Source organism: Vanessa cardui, chromosome 7 (assembly GCF_905220365.1).
Source record: "Vanessa cardui chromosome 7, ilVanCard2.1, whole genome shotgun sequence".
Classification (NCBI taxonomy): Eukaryota; Metazoa; Arthropoda; class Insecta; order Lepidoptera; family Nymphalidae; genus Vanessa; species Vanessa cardui.
In genome coordinates, this window is record NC_061129.1 from 8781489 (window position 1) to 8804323 (window position 22835).

The following is a 22835-nucleotide window of genomic DNA, read 5'->3' on the forward strand; positions in this document are numbered from 1 at the left end:
TCGCACTTTTTCCTTTTCTCTATTACTTCTGCATATCAGTGATGTTTATAAATCAGCAATATTCACTGCTGTAGATGGCAGCACCGTAGACACCTAATACGCTAGATGCGCTAATGTTTATCGGAAGTACGTCGAAGAAAACCGGAACAAAGTTGTGTCTGAAATCGAGTCTTTGTTAAACAAAGCCTCGGACTTGAATTGGATAAACCTAGTCGAATTCAACCCCAAAAAGATACAAGTTTGCGCGTTTACCGCTAAAAACTTACCTTTTATCGAATCTTTTCGATTTAAGAACATTCCCATTTCTGCCACACCTACTATCAGAATATCTGCCGATGTTTCGAGCCTCATTCAGTTCCGTGTTTAATTGGAAGGTAAAGCCATAGTTGTGTCTAAAAAGGTTGGTACTTCAAATTACTTCACTTTAGGCGGTCCTTCATGTTGGCCCATTGCCTAAAACTATACAAGGTGCAAATTCTATTTCATGTGGTGTACGGTTCTCCTCAGGGTGGGAGCTCCCAGTACCTACTTCCATTTGCATCTATCTATTCAATGAAGAGCGGCTCGAATTGTCGATGATTAACCAATAACCGAACTGCTTGATCCTTTAGCTTTGCGTAGAGATGTTGGATCCGTTTGAGATTGTGAAATGGTCCAAGCAATGGTTTGGATTAAATTAGTTTGCTAAATTTTACCTCCGAAGGTACCGAATTATACATTCGAAGTTTCATCCGCATCAACCAGATGTCTGAAAATCTACAAAATAGCGATTTTTAAGGCTAATTCTGTCTACCACTCTGTCGAGCTTTCGCTGTTGGTTTTTCCGAAAAAATAGGACTTGTGAACTTACGGGAAAAAGTCTACACATTTCTATAACGCCCACAACTCACCTGCAAGCTTCCTGGGTTGCAGATGTCCATGATAATCACTTTCCATCAGTTGAGTCTCCAGCTCGTTTGCCACCATTACCATAAAACAATAATTTTAAACAACAATTATTCTAAAAAGTTTCAATTCAAGAATATAAAAAATGCAATCTTTGGTGGTAGGGCTTTGTGCAAGCCCGTCTAGGTAGGTACCACCCATTCATCAGTTATTCTACCGCCAAATAACAGTACTCAGTATTGTTGTGTTCCGGTCTGAAGGGTGAGTGAGCCAGTGTAACTACAGGCACAAGGGACATAACATCTTAGTTCGCAATGTTGGTGGCACATTGACGATGTAAGGAATAGTTAATATTTCTTACAGCGTCATTGTCTATGGGCGATGGTGACCACTTACCATCAGGTGGCCCATATGCTCGTCCGCCAACTTATACCATAAAAAAATGCATTATACGTATGTAGTTCCTTTCAAGTTACTATCCAGAAAACCAGGCGACAAAGTTTGTATGAATGTCGGATGTCTTATGTAATTTATAATGTATGTTATAAACGTTTTGCTCTCGTAGCCCTTTTCAGAGTCAATTGGCCGAAAAAAAATATTTACAGGTTCTCTTAAAAAATAGGTTTAATTTAATGTTTGATTTGTTAAATAATATTATATTTATTACCTATATAATAATAAGTTTATCTTAAAATTACATATATATCATTTAATCTTTTCAAGCTGGCTTCGGACTATTGGCATATTACCAAAATTTCATCTTAATTCGATAGTACTGTGTGAGAAAAATAAACTTATGAGTGATTAAATTTGATAATTAAAGGCGAACGTATAATTAAATGGAAAATACATACAAAATAATGTAGATAGGCATTATATTTATTCAATATATGTCTCAACGGCCAAAAAGCTATTTGACGTCAAGCCAGTTAGTAATAAAAACACAAAAATATATTGTTATATAAATATATACTAATTATTACTGATATATCTATACTTATTTTATAACTGTGTAAGTCTGTCTGTTGGTTTGCTTCTTTTTACGACCATATCATTTAACAGATATAATGTTTTTTTTTTTATGATCAAGCTTGAACACTAAAGGACATTCTTTTTACCTAGCACCTAACACCCAACCCTTAAAACGAGGGTTTAACCGTGCATTACAATTAGTATATAAATATTTTCATCAACAAAATGGAAAAAAGTTCTCATTTTTAGAGGCACATTCAAAAAACTGAATTAATTACATCTATTCACATTTTTATATAATTTAAATGGAAGTCTTATCGTGACCGCTTTGTTCCTTCCTCTGGTGTTACTAACGTGGAATCCTTTCCCCGTAAATTGTCACCATCCATCGTAATGTAGGTGAAAATGCATTCACTTTTGTCGGCCCGGTTATTTTATTTTTACACAATGAATGTGGTAATCTTCTTTTTATGTAAAATATCATGGAAATGAGGATGCTTTAAAACCAGATAGATTTTTTGTTTAATTCATTTAATACTGTTTTAATGACATCATTAATTACCTACACAATTCGAAGTATAATTACTATAAAATTAAATAGCTTTTGAAATTTAACATAATTTGGACGTTCGTGTCAAATTTTAATCATTCATATGTATTATTTGGTGAAGTTCCGTTAAAATAAGTCATTTTCCATAAATATTCAAGTCGTGCTTAAAAAATCCATACCAAAAGTCTTTTATCTTTCGGTTACATATGGGTTGTGAGAGATTCTATAGTAAAAAAAGGGTTTTTGCAATCGTACCCTCCGGCGTTAGAACGCGTTCATTGTCTACGTAAACACCCTTTTGAGACGTCTGCGAGGGACGCTGGGTTGATAAAATACGTTTTACATGTATTCGTAACTAGGACATGCACTGCAATTTTGCTGATAAGTTTTCACAAATGGCTCAATCAACTTTTCAATTTTTAGTATGTATTTATATTATAACTTAAGTATATTGTAATACAGTATAAGAAATGACATACAGTCTGAATAATAATTTTATTTACTGAAGAGAAAAGAGATAAGAATATATTTTGTATGATATAGGTAGGCGGATTTGCCAATGGGCCATTTGGTAAGTGGTGACCACTGCCTTATATCATTGACAGCATCGCTGTAAGAAATCATACTTACATCGTTAATGCGTCACCTCTCTTGCTTACTTACTTACACTAACTTACCCCAACTCACACTCCCTTTAAATCGGATCACTATACTGAGTACTGCTGTGTGCTGGTAAAGTATCTGATGTTGTGTTGCCCAAATGCAAGAACAAGACGAGACTTAGCCAGTCTTGGTCTTGGTCTTGCGCCAATACACCTGGTCTTGGTCTTGGTCTTGGTCTTGCAGCAAGAGTCTTGCAAGTCTTGCAATTACCTATTAGTCTACTACTATTTATTAAAGTTTATTTTAAATCTTACAAAAACGTATTAGAATTGGAACATTGTGAGCTTGAATTAACATAGCCATAGTAAAGAACAAGCAGATTAATAAATTACTGAAGATTTGATAAGAAATTTGAAAAATCGACTGAACTATATGTCGTTTTTCATGGAAGTAACTGTTCCTTAATAATAATACCCAATAATTAAGAAACAGTTACTTCCACATTCCAATTTGTTTTTTTTACATGTCTTAGCAAATAAGCTTACATTTGCTAAAACATGTAAAAAACAAATTAATTACAATAACTTGACTGTATTTTAAAAAACAATATCTGTCTAGAAAGGTTGACCCCTCAACTTATATGAAATTTAATAAAATAATTTTACGATTTATCATTTATTTCAATAAAAAATAAAATACAACACAAATCAAACATAACAGTACACAACAGATTTCAAAAGAAGCCGCCGGCGCGTGTATTATAACCATGTACTTCCGAAAAACGGCAAATTTCTTTGAGAAGTAAGTACAAAACCTTCGATGCCGAATTATCAAAGTGCCGATGATTAAAACATAACTATGCGTGCACTCATTTGATTTTAATGGTTTTTTTTATTCGCTGTGTAGGTATGTTTATGGTATTTATTAGTCGTAATGTGCATAGGTCCAGTTTTTCATATTCTTTGATACAATTTTTTGCGTCTCATAGTATTCCTAAACGTACCTATACACCGAACTGTTACACCTAATTACTCCGTGAAATAGCGCTAAGTCCTAGCTGCAAGACGCAAGAGTCTTGCAGGCTATGTCTTGTTCTTGCTCAAGTCTTGCACGGTCAGTCTTGGTCTTGGTCTTGCTAAAAATACGCGGTCTTGTTCTTGGTCTTGGTCTTGCAAAAACGCAAGAACAAGACCAAGACTGCAAGACCAAGACTGAATTTGGGCAACACTAATCTGATGAGTAGGTGGTGGATATCTAGGCGGGTTTGCACATAGCCTTACCATCTAGAGAATGTTGAAAGTATAATGTATTAAATAATAGTTATTAGACAACAGAAATTAGCTTATATAAAGTGATTTGAATACAATCTAAATAATGTAAACCTGAAAAACAAATAAAAGTTATTTACCTTAATATAGTGCTTTCAGATATTGAATATCATATGGTTTCACTGGAAATTGATATTGCTTGGTCTTTTATATTTATCCAATAAGATATTTCGCAATTAAGTTGCTTCTTAGAATAAACTGATGATTTAAAGCAATCAACATTCAAGCAATATTAAAATTTAAAGAAATATAAAAATGAAAACATTCGTACGTCGAATTCGTATTTTTAGTATTGCTTTTGTATTAACAATCAGTGAATAACAATTGTAATCTTTGCATAATAAATGTAACTATTGAATAATCGAACGAACGTTCTAGAAGTATGTTTTTTTTTAAACTATATATATTCATTAGATTATAAGAATAATAAAAAAAATAAGAATAATATAAGGTTTTGTCCATTTTTAACGCAATGTTTATCATAGCATACTCAACATCCCTTCAGACTGTTGAAAAATAAATAAGCTTAAACAAGCGTGGGGAGATCACTGTCTGAGTACTGAATCCTCGGAACTCTTGTATTGCTTTTGTTTATTCAAGGAACGTGATGCTTGTAGCAAGTATGTTTTATTGTAATCGGCGAATATTATATTATATTTCATTATAAAGTAATCTGTATCACATTATATCATAAATATTTTTATGAAGCTATAAATAAAATTCAATAACTACGCCAAAGTTAACAATATATTTAATTTTAATGTCGTACATTGTTATTTTTATTAGATATTAAGATATAACAGTCACTTAAACGCATAAACAATTCTTATTTAGTAGGAATTTGATCGTATATCGTACGATCTAAACTGTAAGAACGTAACAATAATGCCGAATTATAGTAACGTAGCGAGGAAAAGTTGAAACGATATAAGAAAGTTTCCTCACAAGTAATAGTAGCGGGCGTGCTCTGGACTCAGCTGATGAGTTTAGGAAGTTCCTCTCTCCCTGTGTGCTTTGTTTTCCATTTAGGTTACGTTGCTAAAACGAACACGTGCCGAACGGACTTATACGATTTTGATACCTTTGAAATATTTCCGTAACTTACGAAAAGTATAAGAAATATATTGGGTCAACTGTACATAATTTATAGTTATTTAATATTGAGTTAAGTAGATGGCTAATTGAATATATGATGGTGAGCGAAGTTCGCGTGTTAAAACCATTATAAAGTGAGATTACATATTAATATGTCGTGCTCGGTGGTGATTGAAAGCGTGGTAAGGAAATCTGCACGTGTCAAATTTTTAAACATATGAAGGAACTTTCAACTCATAGTGTAATTATGTATTGAAGTAAACTCTATTTTAAGAGGAAAAGAGGAGGCCTTTGGTGATCAGTTTAATAGTACATTTTAGAGGGCTATTTATTTTTAGACACTATATGTATACTTATTTTAAAGTATAATTCAAATTATAAGTAACACATACACACACTGTTCACACGGGTGCAATTAGGGTCTACATACAACTTTTTTATTGAAGAACAACCATAAAAAATCCCTTTTTCCATGGGCGTAAATTTAAAATGTCAATTTATCTCTGAAATAATATACTTGTATTATTTGAACTCTCTTTAAACTGCAATTAAATTCTATAATATAATATTAGTAGGTAGGTATAGACTAGCTGAACTCGCGTGAAATTTATAAAACTTTACCTATAGCACTCAACTCGTCCCCATTTTCTCCCCTCGAGCGGTGAATTAAAAAAAGTTGCCTATGCCCTTCACCGGGCCTTGAATTATTACTATACCATATACCAAATTTCATCTAAATCGGTTTAGTGACTAAAGCGTGAAAAGAGGTAACAGACGGATCCTTTCCGATTAGTAAAAAATTCGCATCGTTGAATTCTTTAAATAAATACAGAGATTAGGTAATAACATAAGTGTTCCATTGTTCCAGACAATCCAATAGAAAACAAACATTTGTAGGTTTTTTTACCATTTACCCACTATCGCTACATTAAATAATATTTTCTTATTAGATTTACAATTTCCTCATATTGAAATGAAACACAATTTTATATCTACGCTTCTGAAATGTTATTCTCTGCTTCTATTTCAGTGCGAAATATATATAATATAATTTGAAAAATCTAATTTCGTTTGCGTCATATTGAGCACAAAATCTTGTTCGAGTATCAAGTATAGGACGTGACTGCATACTCCGTGCGGTTAGTATATGGATAATGAACACGGAAGCCAGAAACATACATATACATATGTACTAATACTTAACAAAGTGCTTATATATTTTATATTATATATTAGTAAAATAGTTGAGAAAATGTTAAAAATGAAATCGATGCAAAGTGCAAAGAACTCGAGTCTGCTGAGAATGAGACGATGTTATTGATTTCAGCGCATTGGACACGCGAACATTCTCGTACAATATAAGCTTACGACGGGGCTATTTTGAACGATCACTACATAGATTTTTTGTTATAAAATGTAACACGTATTATATGAATGATTAAACGTAAATATAAAAAGTATGGAATAATTTATTTCAATTAAATTCATATGAAAAAATCTATTGATAGGGATACTGTTTCTCAATCGGTATAAATGTAGGAATTGTATTGCACGTGCAGTTTACGACTGGCGTTGGCTAGTGTGTGTTAAATATAGACTACCGGACATTGAACCGTGTAGCGCCGGACATCACTGTAATGAAAGTGTCCCAGCGTACTACGTTCGAGATTTCATGAATATCCCGTATAGCGAAATTCGGCTTACCGCCTAGCTTAAAATAGTTCCAATTTTGGTTTCATTCCTTACTTAAATTTAGCAGAAATTATATAGTAATCCTATTTTCCCAAATGTAACTTTTATTGATTCTTTTTTGGATTGCAGTGCTCGCAAGTTATATGTACATACATAATTGCTTCCAATATATATGAAATACGATTATTATGCTATAATGCTTTGTTTGATTGCTGTGGAAACCGCACCGCCGATGTTTACTACCATACTTTAATATTTATAGGTGTGTCTACAAAAAAAGCGGACGTTTTCAATTGCGCTGTTTTTATTCAACAACGTTTATTATGTCGTAACATAATTACCAGTATAGAAATGTCTTAAAAATGTAAATTTCATAATGAAATACAGTTGTTTTGAAAAGATAATGCATATCAAAAGTGTTTCTTCAGTCATTTTTAAACGAACGCCATTTTTTTATTTTGTCAATTTGACAGGATGTTAACTGTTTCACTCATGGTCAGTTGACAATATGACTTTTCATTTAGAATACAATGGATTGGTTGTGATGGTCGGTTCATATAGAGAATATGTACATTGTACAAATAATAACTGTTTATAATGATTTAACCGTCATTTTAAAAAAGTCGGGTCACTATTTTAACTACATGTTTTAAATTAAATCTTTAATTGAATTCCATTAAAGTTGACTGAATTACTAAGTGGAGCGTGGACACTTAAAACTACTTACATGTGAAGTCCCCAATGGTGTTTAAAACCTTGCCCGGATACTACCCGCACGTTTACCAATTTAAGATAAGTTCTAGAGTGCCCGGTCGGGTGGCAGCCGTAATTAGGGCATACTCCTGAACATATGTTCAGCAGTATTTATATTATATATCTGGAACTATATGTGAAGTTATAGGTTAATGATATATATATAAGTAAATATAAGTTAGTAAATATCATCTCTATCTTCTTTATTTATTTATTTTTACCAATTAAAATAAGTTCTAGAATGAACAGTTCGGTTTACAGTCGTACTTAGGATCGAACATACACTATCTTCTCTATTTCATAATATGTAATATATATATATCTTCAACACAAAATTATATTGGTGCTAAAAAAGCGTGGAGCTAATATTCGCTGACTCTCAGGTGAAATGTTACACATTAACAAAGTTGGAGTGTCTGTTTGTAATATTAAAGTAGCCCTCTTTTACTCAATGCATATGTATGTATACATGGTACATATATTTTTTTAAATTTTTGTCTGTCAGTTTGTTCCGGCTAATCTCTGGAACGACAGGACTGATTTTGAGGGGACTTTAACTAAATAAGAAGTAAATTAGGCTACATTTTTTCTTGTTGTTAAACTCAAACGCGTACGAGGTCGCGGGCACAGCTAGTAATAAATATAGTTGTAGTAAGTAACATAAAGTACTTCAATTGCCAGAAAAGCTTAACTATAAAGATCTTGTCGAGTATTTTCTGTAAAATTACAATTCGAAATGGTTGTAGCTTTATTTTTAATATATCTGTAAAATGACTACTCAAAAGTGCTTCTAACAGCCTGTTGGAATAAAGTATATTTTTTCATCGTTCATTTCATTGAAACTTTGAAAAGATTTCATTGTACTTGGGTTAAGGGCTCTGACATAGTATGATGAGTACAACATGAGATACAAATATTATAAATATATATTTGTAGAAAAATGAATACAAAACTTTGTAACGTATTTCAAATATTACGTATGTTTTTGGTAATAGTTATTACATCTCATATGTAAAACAAGTTACGATATAGGTACAATTAATTAAAATATACCTTTTATAAGCGGGGTGTGTAGTTTCAACACTGTGTGAATGCAGTTTATTTAACTTTTTTAAGGTTTCAATGAGACTGTCCTGATAGCACATTAAATTTTATTTCCATCATTATAAAGTATGGTCCTTTGATGACACAGTTAACGCAAATGTTTTTACTTTAAAAAGCGAACAAAAACAGAAATATATTAAACTTTAAAAATACCGTGGAATTTGTTTTGGGCGGTCTATTGCAGCATAAAAAAGAAAAATGGGATTTAGACGTCCATTTGTAATGAATACCTCGATATATAAAAAGCATTGTCCCGACTGACTGACTGACTGTCTACTCACTGTCTAAACTACATTGAGATTTGATATTTGCACGAGTCCTTTGTTTCGTGATATTTCATTAATATCAGGTATTAATCTGTTATTAAAAAAACATACTTATAATGCGCATTATACTTTACTTGAACACAAAAAATATTTTTGTTATTTTAATTTATTTATGTTAAATACTTTTACTATTTCATTTTTTAAACTATTGTGAACCACTTGACGTAACATTTTAGTAATTAATTTAATAGAGCATAAGTTTAATAATAATTTACAGGTATGTATGTACATCGTAACTTAAATAAACAATATTATATTCAACATGAAATTGTAACTTAATGATCGCAAAGCGAGACGTGTTCCCTGAACATTCGTGACGGATCGTCACAGACAGCTATAACTGAGTATACGTCGGAATGGTGTATGGGGGATAATAAACTGCCACCGCTATTAGTAGCCAACTGATTCTATATCATTAGTCGCTGTCGCAGGCCGGCGCGTGCTTAAAGATGAGTTCATATTGTCAAGTACTGGTGCACTTCACTTGTGGACTATGCCTTCTAATAAACTCGTAATCATTCTATGTTTATGATCATTCCATGACCGATGTAATTGATTTATTAAATACGATAACGAAGCGTGAAACAATGTACAATTTTTTCAATTGTAACATACTTTAATGTCTTTTGGATAAAGAACTTTTATATTCTTAAAAAATGTATTGTTTCATCAAAATAAATAGACATGTAAATATTTCTTTGATATTATAAGTCTATTCCATCGGAATATATAATATGCAAAGAAAACACATTAAGACGTAATAAAACAAAAATGCAGCCGTCATCGTTTTACGATAAAAGCGATTCCTGGTAATTTAATCATTTTCATTTGTATTTTAAATCTAAGTATTATAGTTCTATTTTGTAAGAATATTTAAAAAGTATGTACCTATAAAATAATAGGTTCTTTTATTTAGGAAATATCTTATACCTTATCTACAATGAAAACATAATGAGCTGTATTTCAAAAACTAAATGGTTGTTATACACGCAGGGCTTTCCTATTTATGTACGAGTATCTATTTATAATGTGGTTACATTATACAGTCATAAAAAAATTTGAAAACTTTAAGTCATTTCTATAGTTATTGACCACTTGTTATGACGTCATTGTTTTACATACTTTGACTCTGATTTTATCTTTCATTGAAATGATAAATTATAGTTTTTGAATTAAGCATTGATAGTAAGAAAAAGTCAATTAGAAATTTGTATCATTTTTGAGCCTTTTAAGATTTAGTTTTTCAAATTAAGAATGTCCGTTATGTTAGAACTGTGATGTCCCCTGATTGATACCATTTTAATTTTATAATGTAATGTGATAATGTATTAAATTTACTATACTAACAAAAGCTTCGCTTGGTTTACCTGTGTGCGTCCGTCTGGGGTGGTATCACCCATTCAAAACTAATTCTACCGCTCAACAGCATTACATAGTATTATTGTGTTTCGATTTCAAGGGTGAGTGAGATAGTTAATTACACAAGCACAAGTGAATTACCTTATTCGTTTCCAACATTGATGAAGATCTTAAATTTGATTAATATATCTTTCAGCACCAATGTACGTAGGTGATGGTCACTTAGCACCAAATGACCAATAAGCATAGTTTACGTCCTTATAAAAAAACAAGCCTATAATCCTATAAAATAATAATAATAATATCCATTGACCTAGGTAAATTGTGCATGATAAAAATAATATATACTTTTATATAATGCTTAGGACATCGCTAGGCTTAAGCGGTAAAAAGCAACTACGCTCAGAAAAGGATTATTTTTACATAAAACGTAAAATAGACATTGCGTTTTATTATTGCTACAATGTATTTTTGTATTTATTTTCCATTCAACATATTTTCACATTTACGTTTTAAAAAGAAATCCTTTTACCAAAATGTTGCTATTTAAAATCAGAATTTATATATTATGCATTTTTAGCTGTAGTGGAGGTTAGTCTAGCTTATAAGCAACATCATGAGGTCCAAGTTATGATACCTGATTTAATTCTTTTATTATACGGGAAAGGACAGTATTTTAAATAGTTGGAGAGGTAATAGATCGTTTCGGTGAATACTGAAATAATTATCCCATCCGACACAAGAGTGCATCACACACTTATCTATTAATATCTCATGCAAACACGACTCATCTTTAAGATTGGTCTCCGTGACGTCATGAACAGATTCTTTTTTTTTATATACACGACGAGAGTAATATGAAATATAATTAAGCTTCAAATTTTAAGAGACTCAAATGTTGCTCAATGTAGTTGTTCTTGGTGTGTTGTAAGTCAATATGGCTAATGGTAGTTGTAGGGCTCGCGGGTCGTAATGAAGCCCTTTTAATTGCCACCCTCGCACCCGTATCCAGACTAACGTCAAATGACCCGACAAATTGACCGCATCACGCGATGTTAATTTTACATATTTTTTTATGTGATTTTTAAAATCTCTTTGCATTACTATGTTATGATTATAATTAATAAACCATTATAAACCAAAATGTATTTTGATCAATATAACTTGTATATTAATTATTCAATGGGTTTATTGGTCTGGTGTCAACGTGGCGCCCATCTGCTATAAATTCATTCATATTAATACGATTTGTAATTTATTTTTGATTTAACATTCTATCGCGTGTTTCAATTCTTTCATTAGAATACACATATTAAATATTCTTCACAAATTTAAGCAATTTACACAGCGACATATACAGTTGCCTATAATTTCACATTACTTATTATTATTAATTGGCGTCAATGTCGTTATTTAAAATTTAGGCCATTTTCATAACGATACGCGTGGAATTAACTCTACTGAAACAAATATTACGCAATACGTACATAAATATAGGCAGTGTCATATCAACGACTCTATATATATTTTTTGTTTTTAAACATACTAACGGGTTCTAAGTTTAGCTTTTCCTATTTACCCTGACAGAAGTAATAAACATGGGAACTGAGATTTTGCACACCATATGCCTGTCTAAAGACGATGGCTCATTTACATTTCGAACCCAAACTTACACGTAGCTTACCACCAATTCAACCCCATACAAATTGTGCTTATTTAATAATTAATAATTGAGTAGGTATATTAAATAACTTAAAAAAATATAATCATATATGTGTATCATTCGATAATAACTTTAATTATGAAAAAATATTGTCGTTTGAAAATAAATGTGTACAAAAATATTGTTTTATAATTAACGATAAACTGTTGTTGTTTCTCGTAGCCGTAATTGCTATGGCGACGTTTACTTTGTCGTGTAATATTTTCGTTTAGAGACCGCGCCATGTGCAATTTCAAAGCAATTGTTAACTAGCTGGTACCGTAATTTCGTACTCGCGGCATATTGTGCGCAGTTGCAAGTTATTAATAAAGACCTCACAGTCGACTTAGTGAGCTACGTAGAAAAATGTATTTACTAATATTGTAACCTAGTTTTCTGAAATAGCAAATGGTCGTACATTTGCTAACTTTTCCTCATTTTTCTTCTTGTATCTCGGCGTTTAAAACTTATTACTTGTGAAAAGTTTTTTATAAGTTTATTTTCATGTTGTGGTATTAAATTTACGTTTTCTTATTTAGTTATGTCAAATATGAATTATGATGTATTATTATGATCTTTGTTTTTTTCCAATTGTCATCAGAATTAAATTAAATTTTCCCACTATAAAATAAAGATGAATAACTATTTTAAAAAATAAAGAATAAAGACTTCTGCTTCTACTGAATTCTTAAAATGATTAAGTATTACTGAGTACTGTTTAGGTAGTAAAAATGTACGCATAAACTTATAAATCATATCAGATTTAACACTGTTGCCAGAAAACGGCCCTCTACTATTTGTTTTTCAATTATTAGTAACTCGCTTATTTATAGTAATTAATTCTAGTAAATGCTGTTGTAATTTAGTTGGTAATTATTTCTAACATTTTTATACCCAATGTTAGGCGGTCAAATGGACCACCTGATGTTAAATGGTTACTTTCCCAATAAACGTTGGCCTTATAAGAAATATTAATCTTCTCTTATACGCCTTGGGAACTACGGTGTTATACTTGTGCCTGTACCCTTCCAACCGGAACATTATAATTTGTAGTATTGCTATTTGACAGAAGAATATATGGCGAATGAGCAATGCCTACCCAGGCGGTCTTGCACAGAGCCTTTACCACCAACGATGTTATTAATACTAATGATATATTTTTTCTGTTTCAGGTAATAACAGAGACAATGACACTGTAAAGAATACCGGTAACTATAATGTTAATTGACAAAGAAATCGCCATTTAAAACATCATATATGTATATGACCGTATTTCATTCCAATTTAATTTCAAAACAGTTTCGGAATACGAAAGTTCTAGCCAATTCCGTATTAAAATCCGGACAAGCGGTGTGTAAATAGCGCTGGAATATTTCGAGCGTGCTTAAATACGGCGTCAAATGTGATAAATGTCCTTTCAAAATGCGGTTGAATTGGGTTACAAATTATATTCTATCCGAGTGCTGCAGGTATTCAGATTTTCAGGATTTATTATCCCCGGAATTGGAGGGAAGTGGCTCAAATGCTACTTAGTTTGTACGAATTTCAAAAACTTTTCCTATAGATATAAAGAGACGGGAAGTTTTGAAAATTTACGTCTAATATGCATTCGGAAGAGAAGACCTATTTAAATCCGTTGCTTTTTGTAAACTTGTTAACTATTACTTACTATGTTTTGAATTTAAATAGAAACAAAACAATAGCTAGTTTGCCCAATTAATTTTATTTAAGAGTGATATAATTGTCTTGTCTAAGTAAAAAGTCCTTAAACACTTTATGAGCCTTTTTTCAAAGACCCATCAGATATTCGATTATTCAACAGAGCTGCCAATATTCATAAACTATTACAGTTTGGATCCGGTCGCAGACTCTTTTCTAATTAGAAAGTTATCTAATCTCACTACGTTCTGCGCCTCATATCGCTGTATCTAATTGTCGAAAAGCAGCGAATTTTAAAAGGTTATTAAACTACCTTTGGGCTTGTTTTTTTAATTAATGACGACTGGTTGGCGATTCCTTAATTAAAAAACCATTGGCGCAACAAACGTTTTCTGTGAAACTAAATCCTAAACTAAATTAACAAGAACGAAACTAATCGCAAATAAATTGACTCATCTCCCAACGAACTGTTCAATTATAAAAAGTCTTTTAATAGACACATTTTCTAAATGTTCGTTGCTAATTTGACATAACATAGGGAGTTTTAATTAACCTCTTTACATTCATTTGGCGCGCGAGCAGCTGTGAAGGTGTACTCCCATTGTAAATTCCATCTAAACGGCTCCCCTAGTTAACACTGCACCCGTAGATCCGACTCGCTTTACAGACTCCAACTTATCAAAGTTTCTCCGCTTCATTGTACCGTCGCCGAGCAGCAGCTTCACATTGAACGTGTTACAACTAGGTTATTCATGTCTCATACGTTAACATTGCCCATTGGACACGATCCATCGACAAAGTTAACTTATGATAGAATAATTTACAACTTACTATATAAGCTTTCAAAACGAAGATTCCGGCTATACAAAAAAACATCAATTTTAAAGTACCTATGTCGATATGTTTTAATTATTGAACGTCTTGAACTCGTGATTTATAGACTTTGATTTGTTATTTAGCATAGACTATATAACCTATTTTAAGTTCTTTGGATTATTATTTTTTATTTTCTTATATAAGAATTATTTATACATGTTTGTCTACATATTGAAGGCACTATCACTCGAAGAAATATAAATATCGGTCATGTAATTTGTATAATAATTGCTCCCATGCAAGAATGTTCTTTTATAATATAGAACATTTCTTTTCATTACATTGATTAAAAGCAATATTATGTTTCGTTTAAAGTAAACTGTGATACTTACATATTACATAATTTTTTTATGTAACAGTAATCTGTGTGATCGTAGCACGCTCTACGAACGTAAGCTCAGAGTCATTTGTCATGGCCGTCGCGTAGACCACGAGGAATCCACGCGACATTTAGTGTACGCATGCGTAGAATGGTGATATCGGGGAAGTGGAGAGGGTAGAGGCGATAGCTCCCTCCTCCTTAACCTAAAACATTCAACCTTACACGACGATATTAAAACATGACGTATTTTGAAGAATCCAAGTAATTTACTGATTTCTTTTAGATTATTTAAAAATCGAAATTGAATTAGCGATATTGAAAAAGCGGATTCTTATGAGAGAATGAATGATTAATCAACGTAAAATAGAAGTTTCAGAAGGCATTTTTTGAAACTTTGTTTTATGGGCGTAAGATTTTTATTAGTAGGTACATATTGTCTTATTTACTTTTAAAACGTAAAGTCGATATATGTATAATCAAATTTATAGTAACTTTTAATTTATCTTTTTATTAAGCGTATAGCCTTTCGAAATTCTCTGTGATTTGTGACAAGTTCCTTTAGAGAAAATTGTTTTTTTATCTCGACCACACAAGATATTATCAATGGTTGGCTAAAGGCCAAAATAAGGAGTCCAGAGAATACTTCGCAATGTTAACTTCTTATAGTCAGCGCAAAATCCTATTTATGGTTGATATTAAATTGAAAAGATAAAAATCTGTATTTATAATTTAATAATCGCATTTGAGAAAGATTAAATTATCAGATTACTTTATTGAAATAATCTAACATCATTAAAAGAGTTTAGAACATCTTAAAAAAATTAATAAGATGAATAGTAAGCTTCAATATCTTATTATTAAAAAATTCAACTAATCACACAGAAATTATCTTACAAATATAACCTGCTATCTAGTAAATTGTTTTGTATATAGACATAACATTATCATACGAAAACAAACAGAAATAAATATTTACAAACGTCAGATTGAAGTTTTGGCGATCTTCCAGATCGTAGTAGAGTTTGTATGCAAAACATATTTCTGTATTTTGTATCCGGAAAACTTTAGTTACAAGCACGATGTCGAAGATGTACATTGCAATGAGAATATTTCGAGACATCATTGTTGTAAAGCGTATAATTTAAAAGAGCCCAGATGGCCCAGTGGTTAGAACGCGTACATCTTAACCTATGATTGTGGATTCAAACCCAGGCAAACTACCAATGAATTTTCACGTGCATATATGTTTATAATTCATATCTTACTCGGCGGTGATGGAATACGCTGTGAGGAAACCTGCATGTGTCTAAATTGAACTAAATACTGTAACATGTGATATGACTAATCTACACTGGGAGGATCGTGGTAAAGAAGCCCAGCTGTGGGAATTGTACAGCGTGATCATGTAGTCTGTTGTACTCGTGGTACAATTTAAATGTTAACGTTTGGTTTTTCAATTTATTATTTTAATTGACTTTAATATATAATATACACATAAATGTATTTTATGCTTTAAAGAAAAGAAATACACGGTACATAAATTTAATGTTTCTTGTTATTACAATTCATCGTTGCGAAGGAAAATATAGCGAGGAAATACATCTACGAATGAAAATATTACGAGACGTGTTATCTAGCAATATTCTCTGGAGGAAATAGTTTAGCCACTGGATTAGGTTTCCATTATTATTCGTTTCTTATAAATAAGGCTTTTGTGAAGTACTTTCTTACTATACACTAGTATAGTCAGGAATGCGTAGCATCAAATATTGTACAATTAATTGTTGATATGTTATAGCATAGGTAGTATAGGTCAACAGAACAAATAGACGTTGGTGCCGTATAAACAAAATATTCTTATTTGTCCCTTACAAAAAACGCTAGCTCACATAGTCGGAACAGTACTAGGTATAGTTACCTCGTGGTAGAATATATGGTGAGCGCGTATTTCTACCCAGATTGACTTGTAGAAAGAGCCGTATCACCAAGTGATACAGCATGCCAATACATAAGTATGTTAATAGCAAGGTTTTTTATATCTTTCTGTTATCTGTAATCTGAAATTTATTAAATAATTACAAATAAATGCCTACTTAACTATTGTACTTATTACATGAAATATTCGACAAATTGTAATTAAAGTTATAACTGATGATAAATTTACACAGGGCATGTTAACATATACCAATTACAAAGAAATATAAAAAAAGGAAAGGTATGTGATTTATTCATGGACAAGTAAATTGAACAACCAATTATAGTTTAGATTCGAATTACGAAAAAAACGTAATGTCTCTAAAAACCCTTATATTTTTAAATTAATGACGGTGATAATATTTTAATTAGTTTTTTTGTGATATAATAATAATTTCGTGATAATTGTATTGTATATCTAATAACGACAACAGTAGTTTTGTTGTTGCCGAAAAACAGTTGGCACGGAATACTTTATTTCGTATAAAATAAAAGTTGGCATTATTACGGGTTTGGCAGTACCTTCGCCGGGATGCGCTCGAAGATCATTGAAGTAACTTTGCTATATACGGACTTGTCTTTAAGCCAAAGTATTGAGTAGTGTTTCGAATTCAAAAGCAACAAATTCAAACTTTTATTTGTTCTTATACTTATCGCATAAAGTTGCTTGTTTTTAAAGAAAGTTGTAATATTAAAATTTTAAATTGAAAATAGGAATGTTTTTCTATAAGAGTATGCCGTGACTGCCAGCGGCGTAAGGCTCTTTTATGCCATCATAAGCTGTGCGTGGCATAATACTTCTTTGCCATATAATATATTCAAAACAATACTGTAATACATGATATATATACCTACCTTAATACATCTTTTTACACGATTTTCAAATTGGCCGTACGTGTAACCGAACATATTTGTTTTAGAACACAGTTTACAACACTAATAGTGTAATACAGTACATTATATTATACTGTCTTTTTTTGTAATTATGCGTCAATATTTTCGCGTTTTTCTCAAAGTTTCAATATGTGTATTTATTATATTCCCTTTAAGGATAAGGAAACATAATAGGGTTATTGTGTTCAGTTGTGTGTGAAATAACCCCTGAAACTGAATCCGATGAATAGGATTACACCAAACGTCGGATTTATTACGGATATGTATAAGTAAATCCCACAGGACAAAGGGCACATGATTGTCTTGTTGGTGACTTGTAACTTATTCCTAAATTTTGGATCAACAATATATCCCAAGTGTACTTCAAATATTAGAAAAGAGTAACTTTCTTGGAACCGTTTGGTATGTTTATTTATTTAGTTCGGCTCTGATTTGATGCAGAAGTGCTGGTTAAGTCTACTTGAATAATGTTTAATTATATTGATTTGATATTTCTAAGCTCTTTGTATTTATACGGTGGCGATTTCTTTGTTTATTTCATTGCTCATCCCAATACGAATTATAGTTTTCGACAAATTCGTCAACAAACATACAAACATACACTTACGAAATTAAGCACACGTGCTTGCCTAAATGGATCATCATACTCAAATATAATAAAATTCTTACTATATTACATACACACGTGTCAAACTGATAACCTTCTTTTTTAGTAGTCGGTTAAAAAGTAAAGTAACATGTAAATGTCAGACTTCAAAGACCTCTGCTTTTGAGGAAATTAGTTTATTTCACCACGTTGCTCCATTGCGCGTTGGCGGGTACACCCTCGCGACGTTGACGTCACTGTGTCATCTCGGCAAACTATATATTTATGCTGTTGCTATGACATTACAAAATTGGGACAATATATGTGTATATAGTTTATATTAATTAATGTATTTCTTCTTTATTTTCATGCTTATCCAACAGTGGCTCTCAAATGTAAGTATACAAACTCTATGTTCAATACTGTTTTGAAACAGCAATCGATTTGATGAAATGTGATTCTGTTTCATTGTTCATTAGCCTCATTATCGCATTTCGTTGATGGTTTTATCGATAATTGAATCTTACCTAACGAGATCTATATACCGGAGCTTGACACATTATGCGAACTGAAAACTCAGGTTTAAATTCAATATCATTCAACGAAATAGAATATTGAAAAGAAATATTCTGTTACAATCCAGAGATCTTAAATGAGATTCTGTCGTATACAATAAGGATAACTAAGAGAAATTTGCAACAAAGTAAGAATTAAATTATAAACTAGGACACACGAGGTCGGGCAGTTGGCTCGCGATAGCGAAAAATAGCAACTGCTCTAATTTTGTTTATCATATATTCGTAAATATTTTATAATGTTGCAAGCTAACTAAAGTATTGTCAACTTTTTTTAACCAAAAAATACAAGCTATAATTCGATTCACCAGTAGATCTAATAATAAGTACGGAATAACATGTATAAATGACGAATATTATTTAAGTTAGGCTAATGTCATTTAGTAACTTTTTGTGTTTTGGTAAATTTCACAGACACCGATAATCAGCGAGTAATTATTCACGTGAAAGATGTCAACGACGAACCTCCTTACTTCATCAATCGTCCCTTGCCGATGCAAACCGTGGTACAGCTCAACGCGGCTCCCAATACGCCAGTCTTCACTCTCCAAGCCCGAGATCCTGATACTGACCACAATATACATTACTTCATAGTCAGAGATAGGACCGGCGGAAGATTTGAGGTTGACGAACGTTCGGGCGTGGTCCGCACCCGTGGGACTGATCCTTTCCAGCTGGATATGGAATATGTACTCTACGTCAAGGCCGAAGATCAGGTAATTATATTATTTCTCAATTCTTATAAGTTATAATATATACCATATTATTTTCTTTATTGATAAATACATAGCACTGTTTGAAGACGGGTCGTTTTTTATGGAATAGGTTGGCGGACGAGCATATGTGCCACCTGATGGTAAGTAGTCACCATCACCCATAGACAATGACGCTGTAAGAAATATTAACTATTACTTACATCGTCAATACGCCACCAACTTGGGAACTAAGATGCTATGTCCCTTGTGCCTGTAGTTACACTGGCTCACTCACCCTTCAAACCGGAACACAACAATACTGTGTACTGTTGTTTAGCGGTAGAATATCTAATGAGTGGGTGGTACCTACCCAGGTGGGCTTGCATAAAGCCCTACCACCAAGTAAAATATTGAATGAATAAGATGTTGTTATACCGTTATTTTTAAATTTTAGCATCTTATATCTTGGGAAGCAATGGAATTGAATTAGCATATTTTTTATTGCGTCTTATTCAAAATAATTTATCAAATGTTCTTGGTTATTTACCTCGTACTGACTTTCTTTTCCATATAACAATAATTTGAATAAGACAACATTGTTGTGATTGCGAAATAATTCTATTAATTTCATCAAATATATTGTATATATCATTAATTTACGCCTTACGCCTTTCTACAATTTAATTTAAATCTTTAATACATATATTTATAAATATCTTTGATTAACATATTATTAAAGAAAATTACAATTCAATCAGGCTAAAAGCTAAATGTTTTTAAACAAATTCCAGAGTGGTCGTGTAGATGAAAGAAGGTTCCAGTCAACTCCTGAAGAAAGGCTTAGTATAGTCGGCGGGAAACGGGCCCCGCAATTCTACTTGCCGAGCTACGAGGCAGAAATTGCTGAGAATCAGAAGAAAGATTCAGAGTAAGTCGTCTTATTTACATCATATATAAATTATTATGATTCAAAAAATATCTTAATGTATTACAGTTATTAACTACGGGATATTAACCATGTTTTTTTATTTTTATCCGTTGGAGTCTCGTGAACAAGACATTGGTAGATAATGTCGAAATATCGATATAAAAATATACATGTTCATTTAAAATCTTATATCTTACTTAATGTAATCATGACGATGACTTCCCCCTGATTGTTTTCGGTCACGATAGCCATTCTGAACTTCTGAGTTACACTTACTAGTTAGCACTTTGACCAGTAGATATTATAGTTTTCTAGTATGTGCAATCCTTATCATAATTAATTAGATGAGACGCACGGGAAACGCACGCGAGCACCGAAATTTCAGGAACAAGATCAACGGCTTTATATGCTGATTGACAATTACTTACTTACAAGTATTGACAGAAAAATATAACTGCTTTGCCTGACCCTGAAAAGTTAGCCACTAGATCAATGTTTCAGTTGACATATAATAATAATAAAAAAATATTGTAAAAACCAATTACTCACAGTACAATGTGGACTACATTAGCTCCTGAACTAGATAACTATGTTAAACTACTAACTTCTTTTTAATTACTACGACATGCAAGTTACAAAAAATAAATAATAATAACATAAAATAAATGTCTGTATGTACGACACATACACGCGTGCGTAGGATATCATTTTATTTTTAATTGACAACAGTTTCACTGTAAGATAACATATTAAAAATGTGTATTACAAACCTGGGTTATTGACTATTGTTGTACTCACTCCTACCATAAGCTTTACGCTTATTTATATTCAAAACAACTACTATACTTAACCATAAAGAAATAGGTAACTTCTCTCACGTTTATATGTTATTTAGTTGTAATTGTTGAATTAATTAATGTTTATGCAATGATTTTAAGTATATTTTTTTCCCTTATTGCATGAAAATGAAGCACCTTGTCAAATTAATTGTAAAAATAAATAAACGGCCACAGTGCTTTTCTGCAAGAACTCACTTGATATTTCTTTCATGAAATATGATGTTATGCGATACGCTGTTTTAAAATGCGTAACTTTGTTATGATTATTATTATTGTCGATATCGCATTTTGATATTGAGTTCTGTAGTGAATTTCTTTTTAAAAAACGCGAGAGAATCAGTCAGGATCAAAAACTTGATGATTTCTTTGAGATACACGCCATATTCCATTTTTAAATTACTCCTTCTATTTACCGACAAATATAAAGCTTCAGTGTTTTTCACGTATAATGGATTCTGTTCGATCATACGTTCAATAAATTTTCCCTCGTTAACTATTCAATTGCGTTCATCATTCATACGAAATGTGACAAATTATACGTGAATTTCTTTTTGTTCATTGTACTATGCGGCGAGTTCATCAATTGAGTTAATTGACCATAAAACGTGTACATCATCGTATATACGCGTGTTTATTTATTTTATTTTCTTAGAAAGTTAATTACTGTGTGAACAAAGCTTTCAAATGTTCATTACAGTTTGTATTTTACGGTCATATATTTAAATTTCTTGTCAAATAAATTACGTTTCAATTAAAATTCATTCATTAATTTTTATTTCAATTCTTGTCTACTAGCATTTACATTCGACCGCGGTCCAATTTAGTCATACTTTAGGTCTTTGCAATATGTAATTCCTGTTTATGTACACAATATTTTTAATTTTAACGCCGTTAATGGCCGACATTTTTTATAATGCATTTTATTTGCATGAATCTATTGTCAGACTGTCTGTTCTCTTAAAATGTATACCTATTATGACGGCGACCAAACAATTAAGTAGGTGAGCGCCATCTAATGGCTAGTTATTAAATTTCGTGTATATAGTATCAAATTTCATGGTTGTAGTAAAGCTGTATCCCATTTTCTTGATGTAAAACATCTACGTATATCAATACCG

At 31.8% G+C, this 22835-nt stretch overlaps 1 protein-coding gene across 1 annotated transcript in view; it reads left to right on the top strand.

Annotated features, from left to right (window-relative positions):
• The window catches only part of LOC124530840 (neural-cadherin-like), a 55996-nt gene that overhangs the window by 29054 nt on the left and 4107 nt on the right, over positions 1-22835 (top strand). The window contains exons 3-5 of the mRNA XM_047105170.1: positions 19064-19075; positions 19670-19971; positions 20742-20878. Coding sequence (XP_046961126.1) covers positions 19064-19075; positions 19670-19971; positions 20742-20878 — 451 coding nt within the window. The remainder of the gene's footprint in view (positions 1-19063; positions 19076-19669; positions 19972-20741; positions 20879-22835) is intronic.